Below are 24015 nucleotides of genomic sequence, written 5' to 3' on the forward strand. Positions count from 1 at the left end.
TCTAGTCTGATTCCGGCTTAAGTCGCTTCACCGCTCATTGAGCGCTATATAACCTTACGGCCCAAACATGGCATTAGAAAAATAGTAAACAATAATAAATAAGTAAGAAATATGATATAAAAGATTATCTATAATAGATAAGTTATTCTACGTTACGAATTATAATAAATAACATATTAATCAGAGATTAATCCTTTTTTTACTCAGTAAACGCTCAATGACCGTCGTCGCTTCTGAATGCACCCAATGCACCCATTAAGAACCAATCACTAGATGAACCAGTTGCATTCCGAAACTCATCGAAACAAGTGTTGCAACCGTTCTATCCACGACTGTACACAGATGCGACGTTTTGATTGGTTAATTCGTGACGACGCGGCGCGTTACGCGCTCTTATGAGCGACACACATCACTTTCGTTTCAATACGCCAATTTTATCGACAGTTTCGCCAAATAAACGTGATACTTAGTTTTTATATCGCAAAAATGGACATCGATGTATACATACATATAAACGTTAAAATGAGAAAGTTCAAGATGACCGCTTTCAAATTTCTCTCTGGATAAAGTCTATGCTCTCACTTGATTCAATTTAGTTCGCCATGTCCGCGTTTAGACTTACTGGCGCTGAAAATCGTCTTCTTTTTAGAAGGTGGACCCTCTTGCTTTTCTTAAAGCTATTAAATTTTCTGATGCAATCTTTTTGGAATAGCGTGTGGCAGTAAGTTGAAATTAATTTGTTCAGTTTTCTGAAATGCTTTATATCGCTTAAGTTTTTGTTAAGCAAAAAGTTTTCTTCATTTAAGAGGACACTCTACAATCAGAAAAATGACGGAAGAAGATTCGGTACGTAAAATACAGTGTGCGAATTAAGTTGAACATAAATATGTGACATGACGTGCTGTGCTGTTCTAATTCAATATTTCCTATTGAAGTAATACATCAGGTTTTACTTTTTTTTTGTTATTTACGAGGGATTGTCGATGTGTATAATAATGTATAATGATATTTAGAAAGCGAAAGAAATTCCAACCTCAAAATTTTTACTTACTGGAGATGTTAATTATTTAAAATTGCAAGATTTTTTTATAACAAAGGATCAACGTTATAAGCTATTTATATGCTATATTCATACTTTTTTTATTAATACATTTATTTTTATCGAACTATATATATATATATATATGATCTGTATCATAACTCATTTCCATTCATAAAAAAAATTGCTAGGTATTTGATCCAACCTTGAAAAAGAAGAAAAAAAAGAAGAAGACTACTTTCGATATAGATGCGGCTTTCAATGAAGGAAGCAGCGGTGGTGATACATCTGAAAACACTGTTGATAAGGAGAATCAGGAACCTGAGCCAACAATTGTGGAAGATGATGAGGCATTGGATTTGGAAAATTTTGGTAAAAAGAAGAAAAAAAAGAAAAAGGCATTTAACTTAGATGAATTAGAAGCAGCTTTACCTGATACAAAGAAAGAGGTAAATAATTTTTTAAAAGTTTATATTGGATATATTTAATAATTTAAGCTTATTTATTATTTATCATTATTCAATTTCCATTTGTCTTTGTATTTTTTAATAACAGATGTTTTGATGCATTAAAAAAAATTATAAATTATATTCAGTTATGAACATCTATAAACAAACTAAAAATTAATTATATTTTATTATTAACATTATTTCATAAATGTCATAAACATTTCTAAGATTTAATATATAAAAATAATGAGCTTTTATAGGAGGAGCAAGGATTTTTTAAGTGTGGATAATTATTTACTGGTCAGTTGTGAAACATTTTAGATAAATTACACGTTTCTTTGTATATTGTAATAAATCTAAATAAACGAAAATAGTGGCTTATAAGAGTCGATGCTCAGATATCAATGCATAAAATTACAAAATTTTAATTATACATTATTAAATTTGCATTAAGAATGTCAAGATGACAAGAGATGATTAGTAATGTTTATAAAGATTCCATTTTTACATATTTCTGTTATTTCGGTTTTTTGAGCCTTCTTCAGATATCCAAAATAGAAAAATTAAATAGGAAAAAGCAACAATATCTTTACAGTTCTCATGCTAAGTTAATCAAGAAACTACAGAATTGCTCACAAAACATTTTGTAAGCACTTTTGTGGTTTCTGGATTAACTCAGCATGAGAATTGTGAAGATATTGCTATATTTTTTTGTTTAATTTTTCTATTTTGGATATCTGAAAAAGGCTCAAAAAGGTAGCCACAAAAGATGTAATAACGAAATCTTTATATACATTGTTAACTTATCTATTGTTATCTCGATATTCTTAATGTAAATCTAATAATATATGATTAACCCTCAGTTACTGTATGGAGTATGGCATACCCAGAACGTTAGAAAATTACATAGCATTTGCAGAAACTGGGAACTGAGATATTGGATGTAGGAAGAGAAAAAAGTTAAATGTTCAATGTTTACTTTTCCCTACCTAGTATCTTCAGTTTGTGTGAAAAAGCAGTAGCAATCATACTTTTTCTATAAAAAATCGTGCAATTTCATTTGCTAAAATAAATATATTTATGCAGGAATATTTTGACACATGTTTTTAATTAAAATATATACCTTCAACAATTCATTTCTTTAATTTCTTTATTTTTATCTCTATATTAAGTACGATTAATAATTTTTTGAAAGAAAGTATTTTTCGTGATAGAGTTCGAAAAATTGACTTTTGCTCATTAAATATTTTTTATAATTTATAATTTTTGGTAGTTCTACTTATACAGAGTTCTTCTTTAAATCCTCCAAAATGAAGATTTTATACATTTATTTAGTGCATTTTACCGAAAATTATAGACACTTTAACATAGATAGGGTATGCTACAACCCCATGCGGTAAGCAAGAGTTAAAATTTTATAATTTTTATACGCATCCCGACATCCGCATTGATTCTTATATGTTCTTATTTTTACTTATTTAAATTTATTATTGTGTAATAAGACTCATAATCTGTATTTCTTTGTGTATTATATAAACTTGCGTGTTCATGTGAACCCTATTACAACTTGTATATGTTAAGTTGGATTTTCAATGATGATATGAATTAAAAGTAAATTGTAAAATAAACTACAATTATTAAATTGTTTACGCCTCTAAAAATGACTCACGTTGACATTGATCAAAGTTATCTTCAACAGAAATAGAAAATGGACATATTTTACATATATATCTCGTTATGTATCCAAGAAATAGATTAAATTATATATATATATTTGATAAATGTGGGAGTAAAGTGGTATAATAAGGTGTCCAGCGTTCCTTGAATATCCTTGAATCCTGGAATTATTTTGGAATTTAATGTATTCTGGAAAATCCTGAAAAACCCCTGAAATTTCAGGACTGACTTGGAATTTTTATTATTCTTTCATTTCAAAGAAATTGGATCATGACAAAAGAAAGAAATAAGAAATATTTCCCGTGCGTACACAAAAACTATATCGGTAACAATCAATTTTATGATGATTTTAGATGAAAAGCAAGGGCGGACATCAAATTAATAATTTAATGGAGCGTCAATAAACTAATAATTTTATAAGGTGATGTTTGTGATACGTTAATAAAGAGAAGCTTTGGGTATATGCCTTTTTTTAATGATGCAATAAGGAAAGGTACTAATAGAAAACTTGAATTTAATGTCTATAAAATAGCAGAAAAATTATTGTTTGTGTTGAATATTCATTTCAGATTATTTATAAAGCATTAAATCTATTGTTCTAAATTTGTTTACGTTTTAATTATTTTGTCATATAAATTCTAACTTGACATATAATATAACAATTATATATATAAATATAATATGACATAATATATACAAAACATATAATATATTTCATGAATCAACAAAAATTAACTAATGAGAATTAATCGATCTCGAAAAATCAGGATTTTTATTTGGAATATCCTAGAATTATCTATTGAATTGACTAACCAGATATCGCTGGACACCATGTATAAATAAAATAATACAAATAAATATGACTTCCATTCCTTGCTTTTTCATATGTATGAGAGAGGAGAAGATTATAAATATTTGCCATTTTGAAAAAAGATATCGCGATCTATACTAATTTATAAAGTCCTAGGTTAGTGTTTATCTTAAATTTTTAGGAATCTTATTTATTTTACAGGAACTTGTAGAGCAACAGGTCGAAGAAATTGTAGTAGATGATGATTTTGATTTAGATATGGATTTCTCAAAAACAAAGAAAAAGAAGAAAAAGAAGAAAGATCTCGATGAATTAGTGGCTGAAGAAGAGCGCAAGGAGATTGAAGACAAGGAGAATGGTATGTACCAATAAGAAATGATTTTTACCAGTATGTTTTTTGCATCTAGTTGTTTATGTTATCCATTATTTGTTAACATGCTGCACTGAATCTGAGCGAAGTGCAGAGTATGGTAAGACATTATGCTTGATGTACTTTAATTACGTCGACTATGCATTTAATTATTCCTGCACTTATGCATTTTTTATGAATAGAATATATAGAATAGAATAGAATTTATTATACTTCAGCATACACAGCCAAGAAGAGGACTTGGTTTACACATACAGCCTTAACCCATTCATTTATCCGTACCTCGCCTGCGCGTTACTACCCATTTCTATATTACTGTTTTTACTATTTCTTGCTACATCCAGTTTTATCCTGTATATTCATATTATTTGCATTCTTTTATTCATACCTTATCTGCTTTTATTCTATATCTAATTCTAATACTGTAGATTAAATTAAACTAAATTAAAATATCTAGACTACAGCTTTAATCAGCCTATAATTGTTACTTGCTTGTTATCACACGCTTTTATTTTCTTTGAAATTTACTCTATCTATCCTTGTTGCCTCTTTCTGTTAATTGCACTACAAACTAATTTTCCATTGCCATTACTTTTCTTCACATATTCCTTCTCTCCTCTTTTTTTCATATAACTTTATCACTATTTTTTTATAATTTTCTTAATATTTCCCTTTTCACGTTTCCTAAATCTCCATCACCTTCTTAATATCCTCCCTCCTTCCTCCCCCCAAATTAAATTTCTTTTCTTTCATGAATCCTCTTAATTTTTCCTTTATATTCTTTCCTCCTTACTCTCCGTAAACAGATATAATCCTCATTCTTTATTCATTATTAAATCTGTGCTTATTATACCTTCCTTCACTTCTTGTATTAACTTATCTCCTTAACTTTCTCATCCCCTTCTCTTCTCTATTACAAAACCTTCCCTAGCCCTTCCTCTCTTTCCTTCCTTTCTTGCAAAATTACACTCCCAAAAGTGTTCTTGGAAGTCTACACTTTAACTTTTCCCTTTCTTCCTTCCTTAGGCAAAATTTCTGTTCTAAACGTGTTCTTGGAATTCTACAATTTAACCTGCTAAAACCTTTTTCTTCCATCCATGTCTCACACAGACATAGACTGACGAAATCAAAACCTCTCACATATCTCCAAAAATCCATATACTTATTCTATATCCCTGCATAGTACCAGAATAACAAAACCCTTTCCCTTTTCCTCTTTTTAACTTTTTTGCTCTTCCTCTTTCTCTTTTTTTATCCACTCACTAATTCGCTATTCTCTAATTATCGCACAATCTAAAAATTGCAGCTATCGCAGTTGGTATCCGTTCACATGCACGCCATCTAACTAAGTCCCACTCTTATGCATTTTATGATGAAAATAATTTTAGAACATCTGAAACTGATTTTATAGATTTCTAAAAAATTAAATTTTATTTTTAAATTATAATTTATATATATCTGATGTAATTAAAATAATACCTAATTATAATTTATTTGGAAACTTTGATATATATATATAACGAATAAAAATGAACGTATTGTTTATAATTATATTAATTATAACTAAAATTAATTTTTTAATATAATAAGAAATTTTAAAAAATGGTTTTTTTTAATTTTGATAAATTACAAGTATAAGGTCTCGTGTATGTATAGAGGTATATGTATATGATTAATATTTATGATTACTTTTTTAATATTCTTTATACATTAGACATTAAATAAAAGAAAAACAAAATATATATAGTAAATAAAAGGATCGTGAAATAATAAATAATTTAAATAATTTAAAAATTTATGAATTAAAAAATCCATAATCTTTGTGAAGTAAAAAAATGACTACACTGTATTAAGATTCCTGACTGATCGCCGCGGCCATATTGAAATCATGATGTCATCTGTCATAAGTAAGAAATGACACGTTGAAATTTCTTGCATGCCATTTGTAGATAAAAAGAATTTGAATAAAAAATAAAATAATGAGATCGCTTCAAAACATTTGTAAAAATAAACAGAAGCTATTCTTATCCTTCCCTCCTGATAGTTAGTAAATAATCATAAAAGGCATGTAAAGTGAACATAGGCTTGCTTATTTTTATTTCACGCTCCTTTCACTATTTACTACCCATTTTTACAAGTGTTTTAAAGCAATCTTATTATTTTGTATTATCCAAATTCTCTTAAATAATTTAAATGTAAAATAAATAATTTCCATGTGAATTTATATACCACATATGTAATCATTTGAACTGCACGCCGAATTGGTTTATCGGACTTATAAACACATTTAAACTACTGTAGTAATGTCACAAATTAAATTGACAAGCCATCTAATAATTTGATACTCAATCAGATATCTTATTAGAAAGATGTTAATGTGCAGAAAAACTGTGAATAAATTTATTGCGAAAAATATCTCTGCCGGGAGTCGAATTCGTTATTGTTTCTACATATCGATATTAAAAAGAATATTATTAAGACCTCGATAGTCTAAAAGCTTAGAACGCTCGCATGGAATGCTAGAGATCCGGGTTCGACTTTTGCGCGATGCGCAACGCTTAAAGTGGGGGAAACGGTACCGAGATGACAAATGTTATAATAAAAAATGTTTGTGGTGCAATTATTCGCATTTTGTCCGATTTAGAATTAATTTCATAAATAAATTATTGAAGCATAACTGATTTTATAATAATTCGAATAACGATTTTATTCACTTTATTTCAATGTACCAATTTTTTCTTAAATCTAACGTTATTATAATGATATTTTTTGGTTTCTACGAAGGTACATAAGAAAATGTGGAAATAAAACGATCCCCAAGCGATAGCGAAACCCTCGAAAATTTCTATCCTCCTTTAACGACTTTCAAATTGTTAATTTCCATTTGCTTGTTCAATTGTAATAATCTCACGTGTAATGATTAACAATTCTTTCTGTCATAATTTAGTACAGATAATTTAGTTTAGACAATACAAATATGTTCATTTTTTTCTTTAGTGGAAGAACCGAGTTTGTGGGTGGGATCGGATAGAGATTATACATACGATGAATTACTAGTTAGGGTGTTTAATATCATGCGAGAGAAGAATCCCGATATGGTAGCGGGTAAGAAACAGAAGTTTGTCATGCGTCCGCCACAAGTAGTACGCATTGGAACGAAAAAAACATCTTTTGCTAACTTTACCGAGGTATGTATTATAACCAGACTTACAGTAGTTTTCTATACTATAATAGCTTGCAAAAAAATAATATGTAATTTAAAAACAAATGTATATAATACCAATTATTTAAATGAATACCAATGAGAATATAAAATATACAATATTGATGAATAATGAGATAAATCAATTGTGTAAAGAAATAATTGTTTTAAAATAAATATATATGTTATATACTTATTAGTTATAAAAATACATAATTTTGTTAAATAGCAATTATTTGCTATTTTAATAAAAAGTATTCTAGTTTTCTATATTAATTGATTTATCTCATTATTCTGTGCAAAAAAAATATAAAGTACTATTATCGAAAAATTAACAGTTTACGAGATATTTTATGTTACATATCAGTATACATTATCAGTACACATGTATCAGTATAAAGTATAAAATAATTCAAACACTTTATTTTTCTATGTCTTATTATGTAAAAAAATTCATAATTCTATTTAAAAAATGGATAACCTTTATATATGACTTTAAAAAATTTTTTAATTTGATTTTGTTATTATTTGCGCATTGTCAGATCATATGACTTTTATTTGAAATGTTTTTCTACATATTTTATATTTTTCCAGATTTTTTGATCCTTTTGTTTTAAATTTTTCATTCTATATATTTCTATTTTACAGATTTGTAAAACATTACATAGACAACCTAAACATTTACTAGACTTTTTGCTGGCGGAGTTAGGTACAAGCGGCTCTGTTGATGGTAACAGTCAGTTAATTATCAAAGGCCGCTTTCAACAGAAACAAATAGAAAATGTTCTTAGAAGATATATCAAAGAATATGTTACGTGTCATACGTGTCGTTCACCCGATACTATTCTCCAAAAGGACACTCGACTCTTTTTCTTGCAATGCGAAACCTGCGGTTCAAGATGTTCTGTTGCTAGCATAAAGTCTGGATTCCAGGTAAATTATTCTTTAATTAGAAATAATATATTTTTTATACGTATTGTGATACTTATGTACATACATGTTCTGGCAAGATATATTGTGTGTATCAAATGTAATTATATTTTAAACATAATTTTTTTTATGTCTATTTCAGGCTGTCACAGGAAAACGTGCTGCTATTCGTGCGAAAACTGCCTAAGCAATTCTTTATCTAAGAAGATGCTAATGCAAATAGAACATTATAAATTATAAATAAACAATACAAGTGATTGCATCTCAAATTGACTTAAGTACACAATTGTAGATAGTATTAGTTCAAACTGTCACAAATTTAATATTATCCTAATGTAAAGAAAAATTAAGATGACTTGGTTCTTAAATTATTTAACATCGTAATAGCTTCAAAGCACTAAAAATTTGTCATTTTACATTTTATAAATTATAGTGATCTGGATTTATGTTTTGATCCTAACTTCCTTTGAAAAATTTTTAGAATTTTTTTATTCTAAGCATTTATTCCAGTTGTAAAAAATATTAAATCTTAAAATGAAATTATAAACACACACACACACTCTCTCTCTTTCTCTCTTTCGCACACTCATACTCATGGTGTGTGGTGGGGATAGGTAGAATTATATACCCATCCACACCTGATATTGAGCACCCTTCTCCTGTGACACATCTTGAGTAATGTTAATGCTGGCGACACCGTAAGTTATCAGGTCTTATAACTGGAAAAGTATATATAAAAAATAATTATCAATATGGCTCAATCAGAATAAATCAATAGTTAAAAGAAGGACTACGAGCCAGTTATAACATAAAGAATATTTAATAAACTTTCATACATACATACAAACGTTTCGACACCGATCGGGTCATTTCCTAACGTCGCTTGACATCGTCGAGTATAAATGTTATATCCAATTGTATTATGGCTTACTTTTTATTAAATATAACTTTGTTAATTGCATTTTCCTCTCTGCGTCTAACTTACATCATTAAGACAATTTAAGATTGTAGAATTGTGAAAAGTGAGATGAGATCTCCTTTGATATTTTTACATATGGACCGCATATTACGAATACAACCGAACTTTTTACTGAATATTATAATTTGACTGAATTTTCCGATAATTTATGTAAGATTGTTTGTTGTTTTACATTGAAAATGACCCGATCGGTGTCGAAACGTTTGTATGTATGTATGAAAGTTTATTAAATATTCTTTATGTTATAACTGGCTCGTAGCCCTTCTTTTAACTATTGATTTATAAAAAAATACTTTTATTATAATGTTTTGGAAAGTTCTCGACGTCAGCTATAAGAATATCCAATAAAAAGTAGTTTTTACTTAAGAAAATTGATGTGACCACCACGACTTGACCTTGGCGACATTATTCAAAATTCGCGATAAAGTATGTAAATATATGTGTATGAAAACATTTTTATTTTTATATTTTGCCTTGTTAATTAATCGTTTTATCTGGAATTGAAATAGGAAGCTTTTCAATAAGAATACAAGGATAGTATTTTTCGTATGTATGTATACATATATCAAGATACATTTACACTCATTCGACTCCGCGTCATAAAACTTACGGATTTGCGTGCAAGAGAAGCTCGTTACCACAATACTTGCTCCGTTTCTTGAAGTTTGATCCGATTTTTGATCCCGACGACAAGGTTGTATAATCTCACTCGTCACTGCGGAAGACGCAGTGTACACTCGCGGAAGACGCTATTGTACACTCTGTCGTCGGTATTCATATTTCATAATCAGATTTTATATTCAAACGTTTTAAGTACAGTTTTGAGAAGTCACGAACCAATCGGAGGGCCGTATTAGCGTCTTAATGCCTAATTCACACTGGACGCAGCAAGCGTCAAGCAGCGGAGCAGCAACCAATCAGTGAGGCGATATTTACAGTGACGTAAACAATATCGCCTTGTTGATTGGTTGCTGCTCCGCTGCTTGACGCTTGCTGCGTCCAGTGTGAATTAGGCATAAGACATTACTTAAGCGCGCGCGCGCGCGTGCACACACAATGAGTCTATACCAGGAAATGGAAATAATTCGTTATTTGTAACGAAGTTACAAGTTACTTTTTTAGTAACTAACAGTAACGTAGTTACATTTTTTTTATTACGGTAACAAATTTTACAGTTACTTTTATCGTTACTTTGCACACGATTGGACACGATTCGATTGGACACAAGCCACTCGTAGCGCTTGAGACTAGAAAGCTCCCATAGGCAACCGTCCGCTGTGATTGGTGGTCGTCGATTTTAAAATAACAAAAGTTATTTTCTCAAATAACGGTAACTTGTTATTTTTTCTATTCTGTAATGAGTATCTATAACTTATCACTTTTAAAAAGTAACTTCATTCTCTGACACACGCGCGCGTCCGCGGTGTTTGGTGAATTCGATCACTCGCACTACACTGGATCAGTGGATATTAAAAGCTGCTTTACATAAAATATCTCAATGCAGTGATACAATATAATCAATTTTGACAATGAAATGATACATATATATTTTGTTAAATAATGTGACAATATCATTAGTAGATAGTTGATCGTTTAAAATACTTAAATACTTTTACATTTAACTTTGCTAATTTCATGTAAGCTGCTTTTAGTATGCATTGATCTAGTGTAGTGCAAGTGATCGAATTCGCTATTAAAGTCCGCCCACGAATCATAGCGCTATTCCTGATCAAAATGGTAGGGAACTTTTCGATTCAGTTTTTAATCAGGAATAGCATTATGTGATTCAGCACAATCACTTATTCGGCAATATTTAAAAATTAATATTTCGTCAACCATTGCGAAAATTGCAAAATGAGGACTTTTCGACTCATTATCAGTTTTTTATCAGGAATAGCGCTATATGATTTGTGAGCCTACTTTAAGAAGCATCCTGTATATGTGAGATATATATATATAACATTTGTATTTGTATATATATATGTATACATATAAATACATATTATACACTTAATAAATTCTTAATTTACTTTAAACCATTGGGTGTCTTATCATAAAATTCTTTTATTATAGAATGCAGACTTTCTAAAACTTTAATCGTATAACTCTTTAAAATGTCTTATTTTCATCCTTTATTACAATTAAATATTTTTAAAAATGTTGGCAACCATTAATAAATTTATATTGTTTATTACTATTTTTTTAGTTAATTAACGTTAACCAATTTATTAATAAAAATTGAATAAAAAGTCCAGATGTTATTTTCATACTTATCTAAATGTATAAAAATATTTTGTATGTATACAGTATTGTTGTTTACAATATAGCAGTAGTGTATTGTACCGTATTGTTGTTTATAATATGGCAGTAGTGTATTATATATTCTCTTATATATACAATAATCAATCCAGAACAAGTTTTCGCAAAATTACAATTATAATTCATAATTTTCAATTGTACAACTTCGAAAATCTTTAAAACATTTTTACAAGAACAATTTTTTTCCTTTAAACAAATTATTTAGTTACATTTACTAGAGAGTATAAACAAACTTTTACATTTCTTCACGTTTCTTTAAAGAATTTGATGCAAGATCCTTTAATAAATATGTATGAAATAAATGCAAAATATAAAGACCTAAGCAATATATATATATATATATCAAATTACATCAAATTCTTTAAAGAAACGTGAAGAAATGTAAAAATTGTTTATACTTTCTAGTAAATGTAACTAAATAATTTGTTTAAGGAAAAAAATTGCTCTTAATAAAAATGTTTTAAAGATTTTTGAAGTTGTACAATTGAAAATTATGAATTATAATTATAATTTTGCGAAAATTATATATATAGAAAAATATATTTTATTTAAGGCAATCGACAATTTTTTCGATCAATTTGACAACAAATTGTGAGTTCAAATAGATTTATTTTTAAATTCAATTTTTAAACTACACATATATATACACGTATATATATATATATATATATATGTATAGAATGTTTTTCGAATTGGTTGCCACGGTTTTTGAGATATCTTCGATGGGTTGACAATTAAATGCTTTTCTTTCGTTTTGAAAATAGTCATGCAATTGAGTAGACGATTGTCAACGATGGACAAACATCAACGTTTATTTTCAATTAATAAACTACAAAAACGACGAAAGTTGACTGCTTTGGCTATATATTATTAAATTTAAAAATTAAAAGAAGAAATTGTAAACGTAAAAAAATTTGGATGAGAAAGTGATTGTAAGAAAGAAACGAAGGAAAAGGAATTTTATATATGATACAAAAGAAACTCCGGTATTTAATTTATCATAAAGTAAATTTTTGACCATATGTTAATTTTACTTCTCTGCAATTTGCAAGATTCTAAGTCCTACAAAAATGATTATCGAATGGACTGATATCTTTTCGAGAACTGTTAGCCTGCATTACTCCTCACATACAAAAAAAAGATGACTTGATTGAACACTGAGTGACCTCTAATAGGTTTTAACCGCGTCGCTCATTATCCTTTAAAAAGTTATTAACAGAATAAATTTAAGAAATAACGTCTCTCTTCTACTATATAAAACAAAAATTCTCTGCTCTAAAATAAACTTTTTGCTTTAAAAACAAAATCTTTCTTTGAAAACATTTTTTAATATAATTTTTGTTTTTAAAGCAGAAAATTTGTGATTTTATACGACTTCACGCGAAACGAAATCTGTACGCAAAGCGAGGAAAATCGTACGCCCTCCTTCCCTGCTTAGAGACGCACGACCTTCTAGACAGGAGGATTCAGTAATGTAGACTTCGCTTTGCATAGGAAGTTGTGTATCCTAGACAGCAGGAGTAGGGGGATCTCGCTTCGCGTGAAAAGTTTAATGTTCCTAAGCAAGGGGAAGTGTAGGATATTATTTAATATTGTAGATGTATAACAGAAATGTACGTTATTTCTTAAATTTTTTTTGTTAATAATTACTTTGTAACGAATAATGAGCGACTATTGACAACATGTGTCAAAGTCATTGAAATCGGTAAGGTCGCCAATTTTCTAAAGTTTTTTTTACCGAACTGTTCGATTCAGTTTAGTCCGCTTTACTTATGAGAGATAATGCATTCATTATCGGACATCCTGTATAACTATGATATATATTTACATCTACTACATTTATATGTGAAATTATTTTAAAAAAGATTTTAATTTTTTTATAATAAAGATTTTACAGTTAAGACAGCATTTTTAATAGCTTATTTAGCAACATGAGTCAATAACAATAAAATTAAAAATACGAAAGGCTCTTCAAATAAATTAAACGATTAGATACGTTGATGTAAAGGAATTGCCAAATGTGAGCCGACCAGTTGTTCGTGTGTAATCCAAAATGTATATTTAAAAAAATGTGATACAGACGTTTCAACTCTGGTATTGGGTCCTCTTCAGTGTAGAAAATACGTGTTTAAGATAATTTCATGATGTCAAATTAAAATAAAAACGCTCGATCGTCAAAACATCGTTAAACTATTGTTGCTGTTTGAATCTTCAAATAGCCGTCTGTTATATTTTACTTAATATACAAACAGTCCATGTTCAAAAAAAATTCCACTAAAATAAATGATTCAAAAGAACTTTAATTAATTGTAATAAGTGAGACGTACACTCTGCACCTTTCGTCTTACAATTACATAATACACGACTTTCAATCTTGACACTATGTTATTATCCAGACGTTACGTAAATGCTGTCTAGCCGTGCGTGATAAAAATTTCTATGACTAGACGTCCGCAGAGTTCCAAATATTTGTATGATTACATCGTTGCTTCCGTTTATGCGAAAATACACAACATCACGAACGTGCTGCGTGGAGTACGGATGGCGCGCGTATAGAGGCGGTTTTAATTATTTCTCAAAAATGGTATTTTGGAAAATAACTTTATCACACATGATTGAATTCGTCTTAAAATAATCTTTCTTTTTATTATAAAAAAAAATCAAAATTTAAGGAAAAAAAGTCAAACATGGTGGGGATAAACAAATAAAAAAAAATAAAAAATTTTTTTCTTTTATATTATAAAGTACTCTTGAAACCATGCAACTTTTATTTTAAACATTTTTTTCTATCTCTTATAGTTTCGACGATATCCGCTTCGAAAGAGAAAAACCGATTTTTTTCTAAAGGGTGTTTCACCCCTTAAAAGTGCATATGGGCACGTATAAAAAAATACGTGTCGCTTATTTTTGTCTGGAAAAAAAACATACTAAAAGGTCATTAAGATCGGAGGGGGACAGTTACGTCCCTTTCCTTGTAAGTCATAATACAAAGGACTCAGTAAATCTATGTCGTTTTGCAAGTTTATTACGTTTTTTGTTTATTAATAAAAATTGCCTCAGAGATTAATCTCTTATAACTCCTTTTCTCGTCTAAAACCTGAACATTGTCCCAATCAAAATCATGGTTGTGCTCAATTCTTTGTTCTGTAATAACGTTCTGTGATAATATTTCGATTAATGTGGCTTCGATGTTCACTTATTTTTTATTTTAATAATCTTTTTGTCTGCCCCATATAATAGGAGGCATCACAATTTTGACAATTGATCTTGTACACAACGTTAGAACGGGTCATAGTAGATAATCTGTCCTATCTCTTGATGAAAGAATTCAATTTATTGATCCCAGTAAATGCCAGTCTTATGAACCGATTATTCTTAAAAAATCTATGAAATATTTGTCAGAGACAGATAGAACATAAGGTGAAATATTTAATCTTGTTATTCTGTCTATTTCTATTTGAAACTGCTTCTGTTCTATTGAATAGTTTGGACTTTGATATCAAATCTTTTTTTAATATTTTTGAATATTAAATCCAAAGGATATCCATTATTCATTAAAATGCTAATAATAAATTCAAAATTCTTACAATGGAATTTAGGATGTGATAAAGAAAGTACCCTGTCAATCAAACTAATGATAGTGCCCACTTTGTAATATAAAAGATGACATGAAAAAAAGTTTAAATAACGTGCTGAAAATGTAGGTTTGTGATACCAGTTATATATTAAACTATTTCTTTCTTTTATTATAGTTAAATCCAAAAAATTCAATCCCCCCCCAACTCCATTGTAAATCCTAATCTGGGATGGAAATCATTAAATTCTTTCAAAAGAATCGATATTCTGTTCTTGTATCGAGAGAGCAATGTCATCCACGTATCTATAACAAAAACCTAATGTTAACCTAATTTTAACTTATTAAGCGATACTTTTTCAAGTTCCTGCATGACTAAATCTGCTGCTAAAGGGGTACTCCATAAGATTGTTTATAAATTCTGTTGTTAAAACTAAAAATGTGGAACTGAGCACTAAACTCACAGTTTTAACGAATTCAGTCTTAGGTAGTTTAATATTATTTTGTATGTTCGACTATCTATTTTCAATGCTCTCAATAACTAAATCCACTGGGACATTAGTGAAAAGAGAGACAACGTCGAGCGAGACAAAAACCGAATCATTTGTCAAATGTAATTGTGATAAACCTTTGGCTAGTTGAAAACTATTCTTAATGTGTCCCATCGGTTTTTCAAAACAAGAATCCAAAATTTTATGTTAAAAAACGGCTAAATTGTGTAAGTGTTTCATTGTGTATCAATGAGTCAATAATTTTATGATATTTTGAATTTTTAAAATCTAAATGAACAATAGGAAAAAGCGATTCGCTTGAAAAAGAAATGGAATATAAGAGGCAATTATGCAAACGTGATGCTCGTAGAAAGGGCTGCCGGTTCTTGGGATTGAAATGCAGAAGTTAAAATGAGTCATGAATTGTTTGTTGCCCTTTAACGGTAGCGCAATTTGCAAGTAAACAACCCATTAAGCTCGATTCGCCGCGAGCTACGTGGTATTTCCGAAGGGATAGTCATTTGTTCGTGAGCTTCTTACAATAATAACTCTGATATTCCATAATTTTCTTCGGAAAAGGCACTTTGTGTGAAATCATCTTACTATGAAAAATAATAAACAAAATAGTTTATCATTATATTTCTTCGCGCGTAATTGTATTTTTTATATCTGAAGTCATGTGAGGTCAATTTCACGACTTATTAGTCGCTAATCTTACGTATGCATATAATACATACGTTTAAGAGAACGTTTATAGAACGTGTAATTATTGCACATTTCGAAACACTGGTCGCTATATTTACGTGAACAGATTAAAAATAAACACTGCTCCTATTTAATGTATTTTACATCGTTATTTAGTCGTTCGTGAATAATGTGTGAAAAAGGAGAAAACAAAATGCTCTAATATCCCTTCTGTGCGATTCATAGAAATTGCGAAATTCTGGGTTTATCAGCGAGCTCAGTTGATTCTACATTGATTCAGATTGCATTCACAGTGCATCGCATTCCACGATGAAAAGGCATATAACTTTTTGAATGTATTCCAATTAAAAAGTCAGAGCTTCGTTATAATCCTGCTCCCAAACCGTCGTTCATCTTTCTCACCTTTTTTTTCTGATCCGAGACTGCCGACTTCTTTTATTTCTGGTTTTTGCCTTTCATCAAAAGAGAAAAGACGAAGGAAAGAAAGAAAAAAAAAGCAGAGAAAAAGAGAGGGAAAAATCGATACATGCAGATTTTTCTCCTGTAATTACATCGCTGTCTGCTCTAAAGAATTAGAAACTTTCGCGCATCGCTTTCTTCCTTACGCTTTTCGATTATCGACTCGCCTACATATATACATATATTAAAAAATTTAAATTAGAAAATTTATTTGTCGTTTCCGGTAAGAGTTTCTGTGATAAAGACAAGAAGCATAATATAAATATTTTATCTGTTTAATTCAGTAATTCTTTTTAACTCAATAATATTGTTCATTTTGAATACTTTATTGACGGATGATTTGTTATACAATTTTTTCTTATTCTTGCTGATTTCTTATCTCAAAATTCATATTGTTTCTTATAATGAAAAATCTATAAAGACATAACACTTACTCTCTTTAGAATTACTTAACAAAAGTTTTTGTTGGCTTATCATTCTTGTGCTTGGAAAAAAGTTTTATTGAACAGTGTAATCATAGTTCATGTGATTGGCGAACAACAAGAAGATTATGCACTTCTCAATGTTCAAGAATGTAAAGGAGTTATGTGAAACAAGGCGAAAAATTTCTTTTCCACGTACAGGAGTCATCCCTTATAGCGAAGTATTTAACAATGCACTATGAAGATGCACTACACAAAGACAGCCGAAGAGGAATAAAAAGCACGTGCCCAAGTACCAACACGACTTACGCACGTATGTACACGCGTGTGCGCGACTATTCGTCGCAATACAATACGCACGTGGTCGAACACCACTTGTCTCACGTATTCCGATTATTAAAATAGAATATATATATATATATATATATACGCCTTTATCAAAGCCAAGGGAGAATTAGAATTCCCCCTTGACTTTGATAAAGGCATATATCGATCATACATCAAATTATGGAACTAGATAAAAATATTAATGTGCATGCAAAATTATATAATTCCGACGGAAACTTTCACATATTGTTTTCAAGATAATATCTTATATAAAAGATTATATATATATGTGTGTGTCATATAGAAGTATATTATAAATTTACTTATATCATCGTTCTATTAGTATAATTTTTACTTAAAATTAATCAAGTGAATTTTTATATATATTTAGAAACTTTTTTTTAAACGATTCTTTCGTTTAGTTATAAAATTTAATTTGTCAAGCTCTTTAATTCGTTAACATTGTTAAAGTTAGATATTTTGTTATTGGAGAGAACAATTATCATGTATAAGTGCAAGCTGCAATGTTCGAGATTCGCTGATTGTATAAGAAACTGATGCCGTACAATATTCATTATGCTAAAATAACTATGAGCGGACTCCGTTTGTTTTATTCTCTGACAATGAGAAAACATGGCACGTAAAACCTAAATTGTAGAAATTTAAAGGAATGAAATATAAAAGAACAAGATTTTCTCCTTTATTCATAAATTTTCACATTCGAAGTTGAATCGATGCCTTTCATGTCAAGTATGGGGATCGCTCGAAATTTATTTGATTTTGACTATTCTCATGTGGAAGTGTTCTTTCCATTTTCTTATTTTCTGTTCTATTACTCTTGGGAGAAAAGAAGCAGAATTGTATAGTGAACTACATTCGCACTTGCTTTTTAAATTTTGTGTAAAAATGAAATGATTTAAAATTAATTATTTATATATCACGTTGTTCTTATACATTAAATAAATTTATTTAAGTCAATTGCAATTTTAATATAATATTATATAAGATTTAATTATATAAATCAAAACTGATAAAATTTTTCAAGAAATTGACATTGAGAATTATATGTACACTCTTTTTTAATTATAAATATTACTATTTTATTTTTAACGTAAAGCTCTTAAGGAATTTTTGTTAAAGAATTTCTTTTTATTTAGCCTGTACTTACTGTATGAAACAATTTTAAAATAATAACATAATTGTTTAAACATTAAGATATAGATATAATAAATGCAAATTCTTTTAGCAAAAAGATCTTTGATTTTCTTACGCGTGATTGCATTTTTTTCAATCGCTAGAATATACCTAGATATTTATCCAATAAATCATTTGTATATTGATTGCCTCTCTCTTGTGGCAGTTTCTTTTTTTTTAATTATTAACGCGAGTAAGTTCGGCATAAAGTCATTGTGATAATCACATCAGTTGTTGCGTATTCTCTCGTTGTTTCTACGTAATTAGATTTACTACACATGGCAATTCCAGTCAGCACAAGCACCGTCGAACTACTTGACATGTATCGGTTAGTTTATTCGTTCTTGGTCACGTGCCTATCGCCACGTGTGCACTTTATTTATAAGAACATATATCCGTTAATAAAAAGGAGATCAAAATATAAAATAATAATGAAATGTACTGGAGCACTTTGCTTTTATCTTTGAAATTGCCCGAATCAGCTTTAAGGAACAACAAAAGATTTGTGGTCAAATTGGAGACGAAATTTGTGAATTTATTTCAGGGAAAGAAATATAAATGGATGCATTTCTCCGTCTAGGCAATATTTACTCCTATAATTATTTAAGATGTACAAAATTAATTTGTTATATAAATCTTATTAAAAATATAAGCACGCTATGCAGTTTTCTTATTAAATACAAGTTCGAAAATTTATGTCTCTCGCTTTTCTATAATTGTATTATCTCTAAGGAAGCATTTTCTGCTATTCTCTGCTATATCTCTGGTCTAGGTTTTTTCAAGACACTTTGCTAAACCTAAAATAGACCATTATTAGAAAAGTGTACAACATAGTAACAATATTTAAAACATAACTTCGATTAATATTGTTATCATTTTATAATAACACTTCTAATAGTCTGATTTAGATTTAATCCGTAAAACAAAGTGCATTCTAAGGAAAACTAAATCAGGAAATAGCAGATTCTTAGATATCTTTCGCAACATGTATGTTATCTGGGTTGCTTCCTTAGAAGCCACAGAATCGCGATAAAATGCGAGGCACTTGAAAATTTCGGGCTTATCTTCCATGATAGAAATATATTTTTAGTAAATTTTGTATTACAAATTGTATTACAATTTTCTACATCTCAAATATAGCAATTAATTATAATATCTAAACAAAAAATATAAAATATATTCATTTATTTCGCTCTCTGAAATAAATTTGTAAATTTCGTTTTCGATTTAATGATCTCTAACCCTTAATCAAAGCAGGAAGCAAGGTATCAAGCATGTTAAGTAAAGACTAACTTACATTGAAATTTTCGATCGGATTGTAAGCATGTTTTAATAATAATTTATCTATCTACAATAATTTTTTATTTCGAAAAAAGTTTTTTATAAATATTATCAAGTTGACGAATAACAACAATCAATTAAATCAAATTACTATATATATATATATATAATAGCGCTCGCTTTAATTACTTATATGCTCAAACATTATACATTAGATAATTAATAATAGATATTACTTTCATTCACATGTCGAGATTACATCATTTAATTACATTAAGTGCTAAAGAATCTACAAATTGTTACTAAGGACCGATTGAACCAATGTTACTTTAAGCGAGGTTAATAAAACTCTCATTTTCTCTCTTTAAAGCCGAAAAAAGGGAGAGATAGAGAGAGTTTTAAGCCCCGCGTAAAGTCAAAGTAAAATAGTGCAACCGGGTCTAAATCGCATAACTTATTAATTGTCAATTAAACGTGTGCCTCTGATTCCAATTTATGTATATTATGAAATCATAGCTTATTCTTTCATGACAATTGCAGTTTTTCTTCATTATTTATTTTTTAAATGCAATATATTAATATCGCATCCATCGTGACATGTTATAATGGTATTGTAACATTATTATAGCTGGATATATTATTAACTGGAAATTATTACAATATCAACTGGAAATGGAAATTCTATCAAAGTGATGTAAACTTCCATATTAATGTTAAATATTACACTGAATTCGATATGTGAAAGGTAAGTTGCTACGATTACTGAAATTCCGTAATTATATATTTACACATTTTTTTTACCTTTATTTAATGTCATGGAAGAAGAAACGTGAAAAAGAAACGATTACAGACTTTTTAAACATAAAAATATTGATAACATTCAATATGCTAAGACTTGACAGTATGCAGATATAGATGTAATTAAAGCAGGATAATTATAATTTATGTTTTTGTTCCTCTCATTTTAAAAAATCTTTAAATCAAAGCAATATCTCCATATTTTAAATATAACATTATAAAAAAGCGATAACGTTAAAAAGAAAAAAACAATAGTATATATGTCTCTCTTATTAATAAATTGATTTATTAATCCAAATCTTTTCAACCAATTCACTATAAATTTGGAAAATTCCGAAATAATGAAAGATGAATCAAAGTTTTTAGAAACACTGAGTTAGCTTAGCACTCACGGCACAAGTAGTTCGTCGAAATGTTTCTTCAGATCTCTGAGTTAAATTGCTCGTTCTGATTCAGAAATAATCTTGAGATCTTCAAGATTACACGTGTTAGAGGGGACAGCCAGGGACATAGGTGACGTTGCGGAAGAGTGCGGCCGCTGTCGAGAGAAACGCTGCCGTAGAAGCAGTGGATGCTGCTGACGATGGCGGCGGCGGTGGTGGCGGATGACTGGTTTGCGTTTGTGAGTTATATGGTGAACAATAAGCATCCATGCTGCTGTGATGAAGACCCACGCTACGTACCAGAAGATCTTTCTCAACAGTAGCTTGATGACGCAACTGCTCTAATCGTAATTGATTCTGCCGTTTCCACTTCGTCCTGCAATGAAATCGCAGTGGCGCAAAAAGCTCCTTCCAGTCTTATTTCTTTATCATACGGTAAATTTTTGTCTACCTTCTATTTTGGTACCAAGTTTTTACTTGGGTCTCTGAGAGCGATAAAGCGTCCGCGACGTCGCTGCGGTCCGCTACACTGAGATATTTTTGACAACGGAACTTCCTTTCGAGATAAGCCAACTGAGCGTGAGTAAAAGCGGTTCGTCGTCTTCGTGGTTTCCTGCTAGTTGGTGGTGCGCTATTGACCATCACCCCACAAGATTTCCCAGATGTGGTTGCCAAACCGGGCGATGGTGAAAATGCCGGTGGAGGACTTCCTAGACGCGTGCAAGGGCTGCTGCCAGGATCGATAGTGTCTTCGGAATCCGAATGGACCATCGAATCGTTCTCCGAGTCTTCTGTAACATGTAAAACGTATACACTGAGAAAAATGATTTGATTACATCAATAAGACATTTATAGTTGAATGAATTTGATAAAGCAGAATTTCTAGTTATCATGATAGGACTGGATATTTAGTAATTAGAACGTTTGATAGACCTAAGTTGGTATTCATAATCAGTTCTCGGCTGCGTTCCATTATTCACTGCAAGTGAAAATCTATAGAGCACGTTACATATATAACTATTGGTATTTTCACTACTGGCAGTGTAAAGGCCTAAATACAAAGATGGCTGTAACTAAATCATAGAAACATAAGTTGTAGTTGTAGATTGATCCATGATGGAATTATGATTCTATACCATGGGATGATCAAAATATTGTGCGTTGATCTAACGATTATAAGATTCACGTTTCGTGGCTTGGTTCATTATGATCATCTTTGTGGTTCTACATCGGAACTATGGAAGATGATCGGAACACAGTCCTTATATATTTAAATCATGAAGTAAGAGTAAAAGTTATGGTAGAGACATAACTGTCGAAGCCATGACATAGGATGAAGGCAGAAAAAACAAATGTACGTTGTGACGTGAAAATTTTTATCTGTCACGGTCGCTACAATTCAGCGAGGATCTACGTTCTCGAAGCGCACATGCGAGCGCTAATTATTTGTTTTCATCAATTGTTCGTTATAAATTACTTTTTCTAATTTAGTTCTGAATTTAGAGTTTTGTTGGTAATAATGGACCATGATTAATGGTTGCCCTATTCTTTCTGTACTCTCATCGTAACTGGGAGGAGGAAAATCCGTTATATGGACGTCGCTTAATTCTGTAAAGCCGATCGCGAGATTTTTTGCGTCGGGTGAATCGCGCATTAAGGATTCTAGAGATTTCGAGCAACCGACCTTCGCGTATAACGATGTGTGAGCCGCGCATGCCATCCACCCGGACGCCACTTTTAGGGTAACTCCGGCAAATATGCCGCACTGGAATTTACGCCACAGAAGTCAGAAAAAATAGGAGGAGTGAAGGTAATTTTCCTGCAACTCTGTTACATGCCTTTATGTTATATGAATATTGTGTTATGATTTCAGTTTCTTACTGTTGATAATAATTAATTATTATGAGTTGAATCGATTCGTCACTGTAATAAGTAGCGCCATCATAAATTATAATCTATAATACATAAAATGTACTGTAGGGCATGTAAAAGACTTAGTGGTTATTTCGTGAAACATACGTGTAGAGGAATAAGTAAAGCATGTTTTATAGCAAAATACAAGTGTTTTGCTTTCGTATTCTTCGTTTAATTTGCTGTCTTGTATATCCCACCTGTTTGGGATATACGGCATTTTTAGCGGATGGGATTTATGCCCAAAGCATATAAAGTGCGCAGATTGAATTCAGTGCACTATGCAATAAATATATTACATAAAATATGTACCTCATGTCATAACACTTGTAATATATGTAGGAAGATTGAAATTATTATTTATTACTTCATATACATATTTATCCTTATTCCTTAATAAAACTTTATAAACGTATTTTATAAGTTACTGTGTCATTTTACGTCTTATTTATATACACTACGCAAAAAAATTAAAGTATCACTTAGTCCATCCCCAAAAATAGGTAAAAATTCAGAAAAGTGTAACTTCGTAAAAAATAATCATAACGAAATTTTTAAAATAGCATTTTAAAGCATGAAATCTCTACTTTCGAAATCGGTAATTGATATTTCGATTTGATTGATTTTTTACGTAGCTATACGAACAGAAATGGGTATCCGTCAAATCTGAAAATTTTGTACAAATTTTACAAAA

At 29.9% G+C, this 24015-nt stretch overlaps 2 protein-coding genes across 3 annotated transcripts in view; one reads left to right on the top strand and one right to left on the bottom strand.

Moving 5' to 3' along the window:
• The first annotated feature begins 636 nt into the window (after positions 1-636).
• Positions 637-8807, top strand: eIF2beta (eukaryotic translation initiation factor 2 subunit beta). Of its 2 annotated transcripts, XM_018453782.1 has the most exons (8): positions 637-721; positions 807-846; positions 1231-1488; positions 4178-4334; positions 4414-4446; positions 7344-7534; positions 8197-8481; positions 8621-8807. In XM_018453782.1, exons 1-8 carry the CDS (start codon positions 693-695, stop codon positions 8663-8665), a joined length of 1038 nt encoding a protein of 345 aa, XP_018309284.1. In that variant the 5' UTR covers positions 637-692; the 3' UTR covers positions 8666-8807. The 2 variants fall into 2 exon arrangements, with proteins under 2 accessions (XP_018309284.1, XP_018309294.1); XM_018453792.1 differs by lacking the exon at positions 4414-4446 and having other exon boundaries at positions 638-721; positions 8621-8805.
• Positions 8808-21376: 12569 nt separating this feature from the next.
• LOC108726353 (homeobox protein MSX-2) overlaps positions 21377-24015 on the bottom strand; it is a 12500-nt gene continuing 9861 nt past the window's right edge. Inside the window, exons 2-3 of the mRNA XM_018453859.1 lie at positions 21862-22201; positions 21377-21786 (exon numbers count right to left, since the gene is read on the bottom strand). Coding sequence (XP_018309361.1) covers positions 21516-21786; positions 21862-22201 — 611 coding nt within the window. The 3' untranslated portion in view covers positions 21377-21515. The remainder of the gene's footprint in view (positions 21787-21861; positions 22202-24015) is intronic.

Source organism: Mycetomoellerius zeteki, unplaced genomic scaffold, assembly GCF_001594055.1.
Source record: "Mycetomoellerius zeteki isolate Tzet28-1 unplaced genomic scaffold, Tzet1.0 scaffold111, whole genome shotgun sequence".
Classification (NCBI taxonomy): Eukaryota; Metazoa; Arthropoda; class Insecta; order Hymenoptera; family Formicidae; genus Mycetomoellerius; species Mycetomoellerius zeteki.

Coding starts and splice junctions, on each gene's coding strand:
- eIF2beta (XM_018453782.1), top strand. CDS start 693: ATGCAATCTTTTTGGAATAGCGTGTGGCA. Junction 1,489..4,177: donor TACCTGATACAAAGAAAGAG/GTAAATAATTTT, acceptor TTTATTTTACAG/GAACTTGTAGAGCAACAGGT. Junction 8,482..8,620: donor GCATAAAGTCTGGATTCCAG/GTAAATTATTCT, acceptor TGTCTATTTCAG/GCTGTCACAGGAAAACGTGC.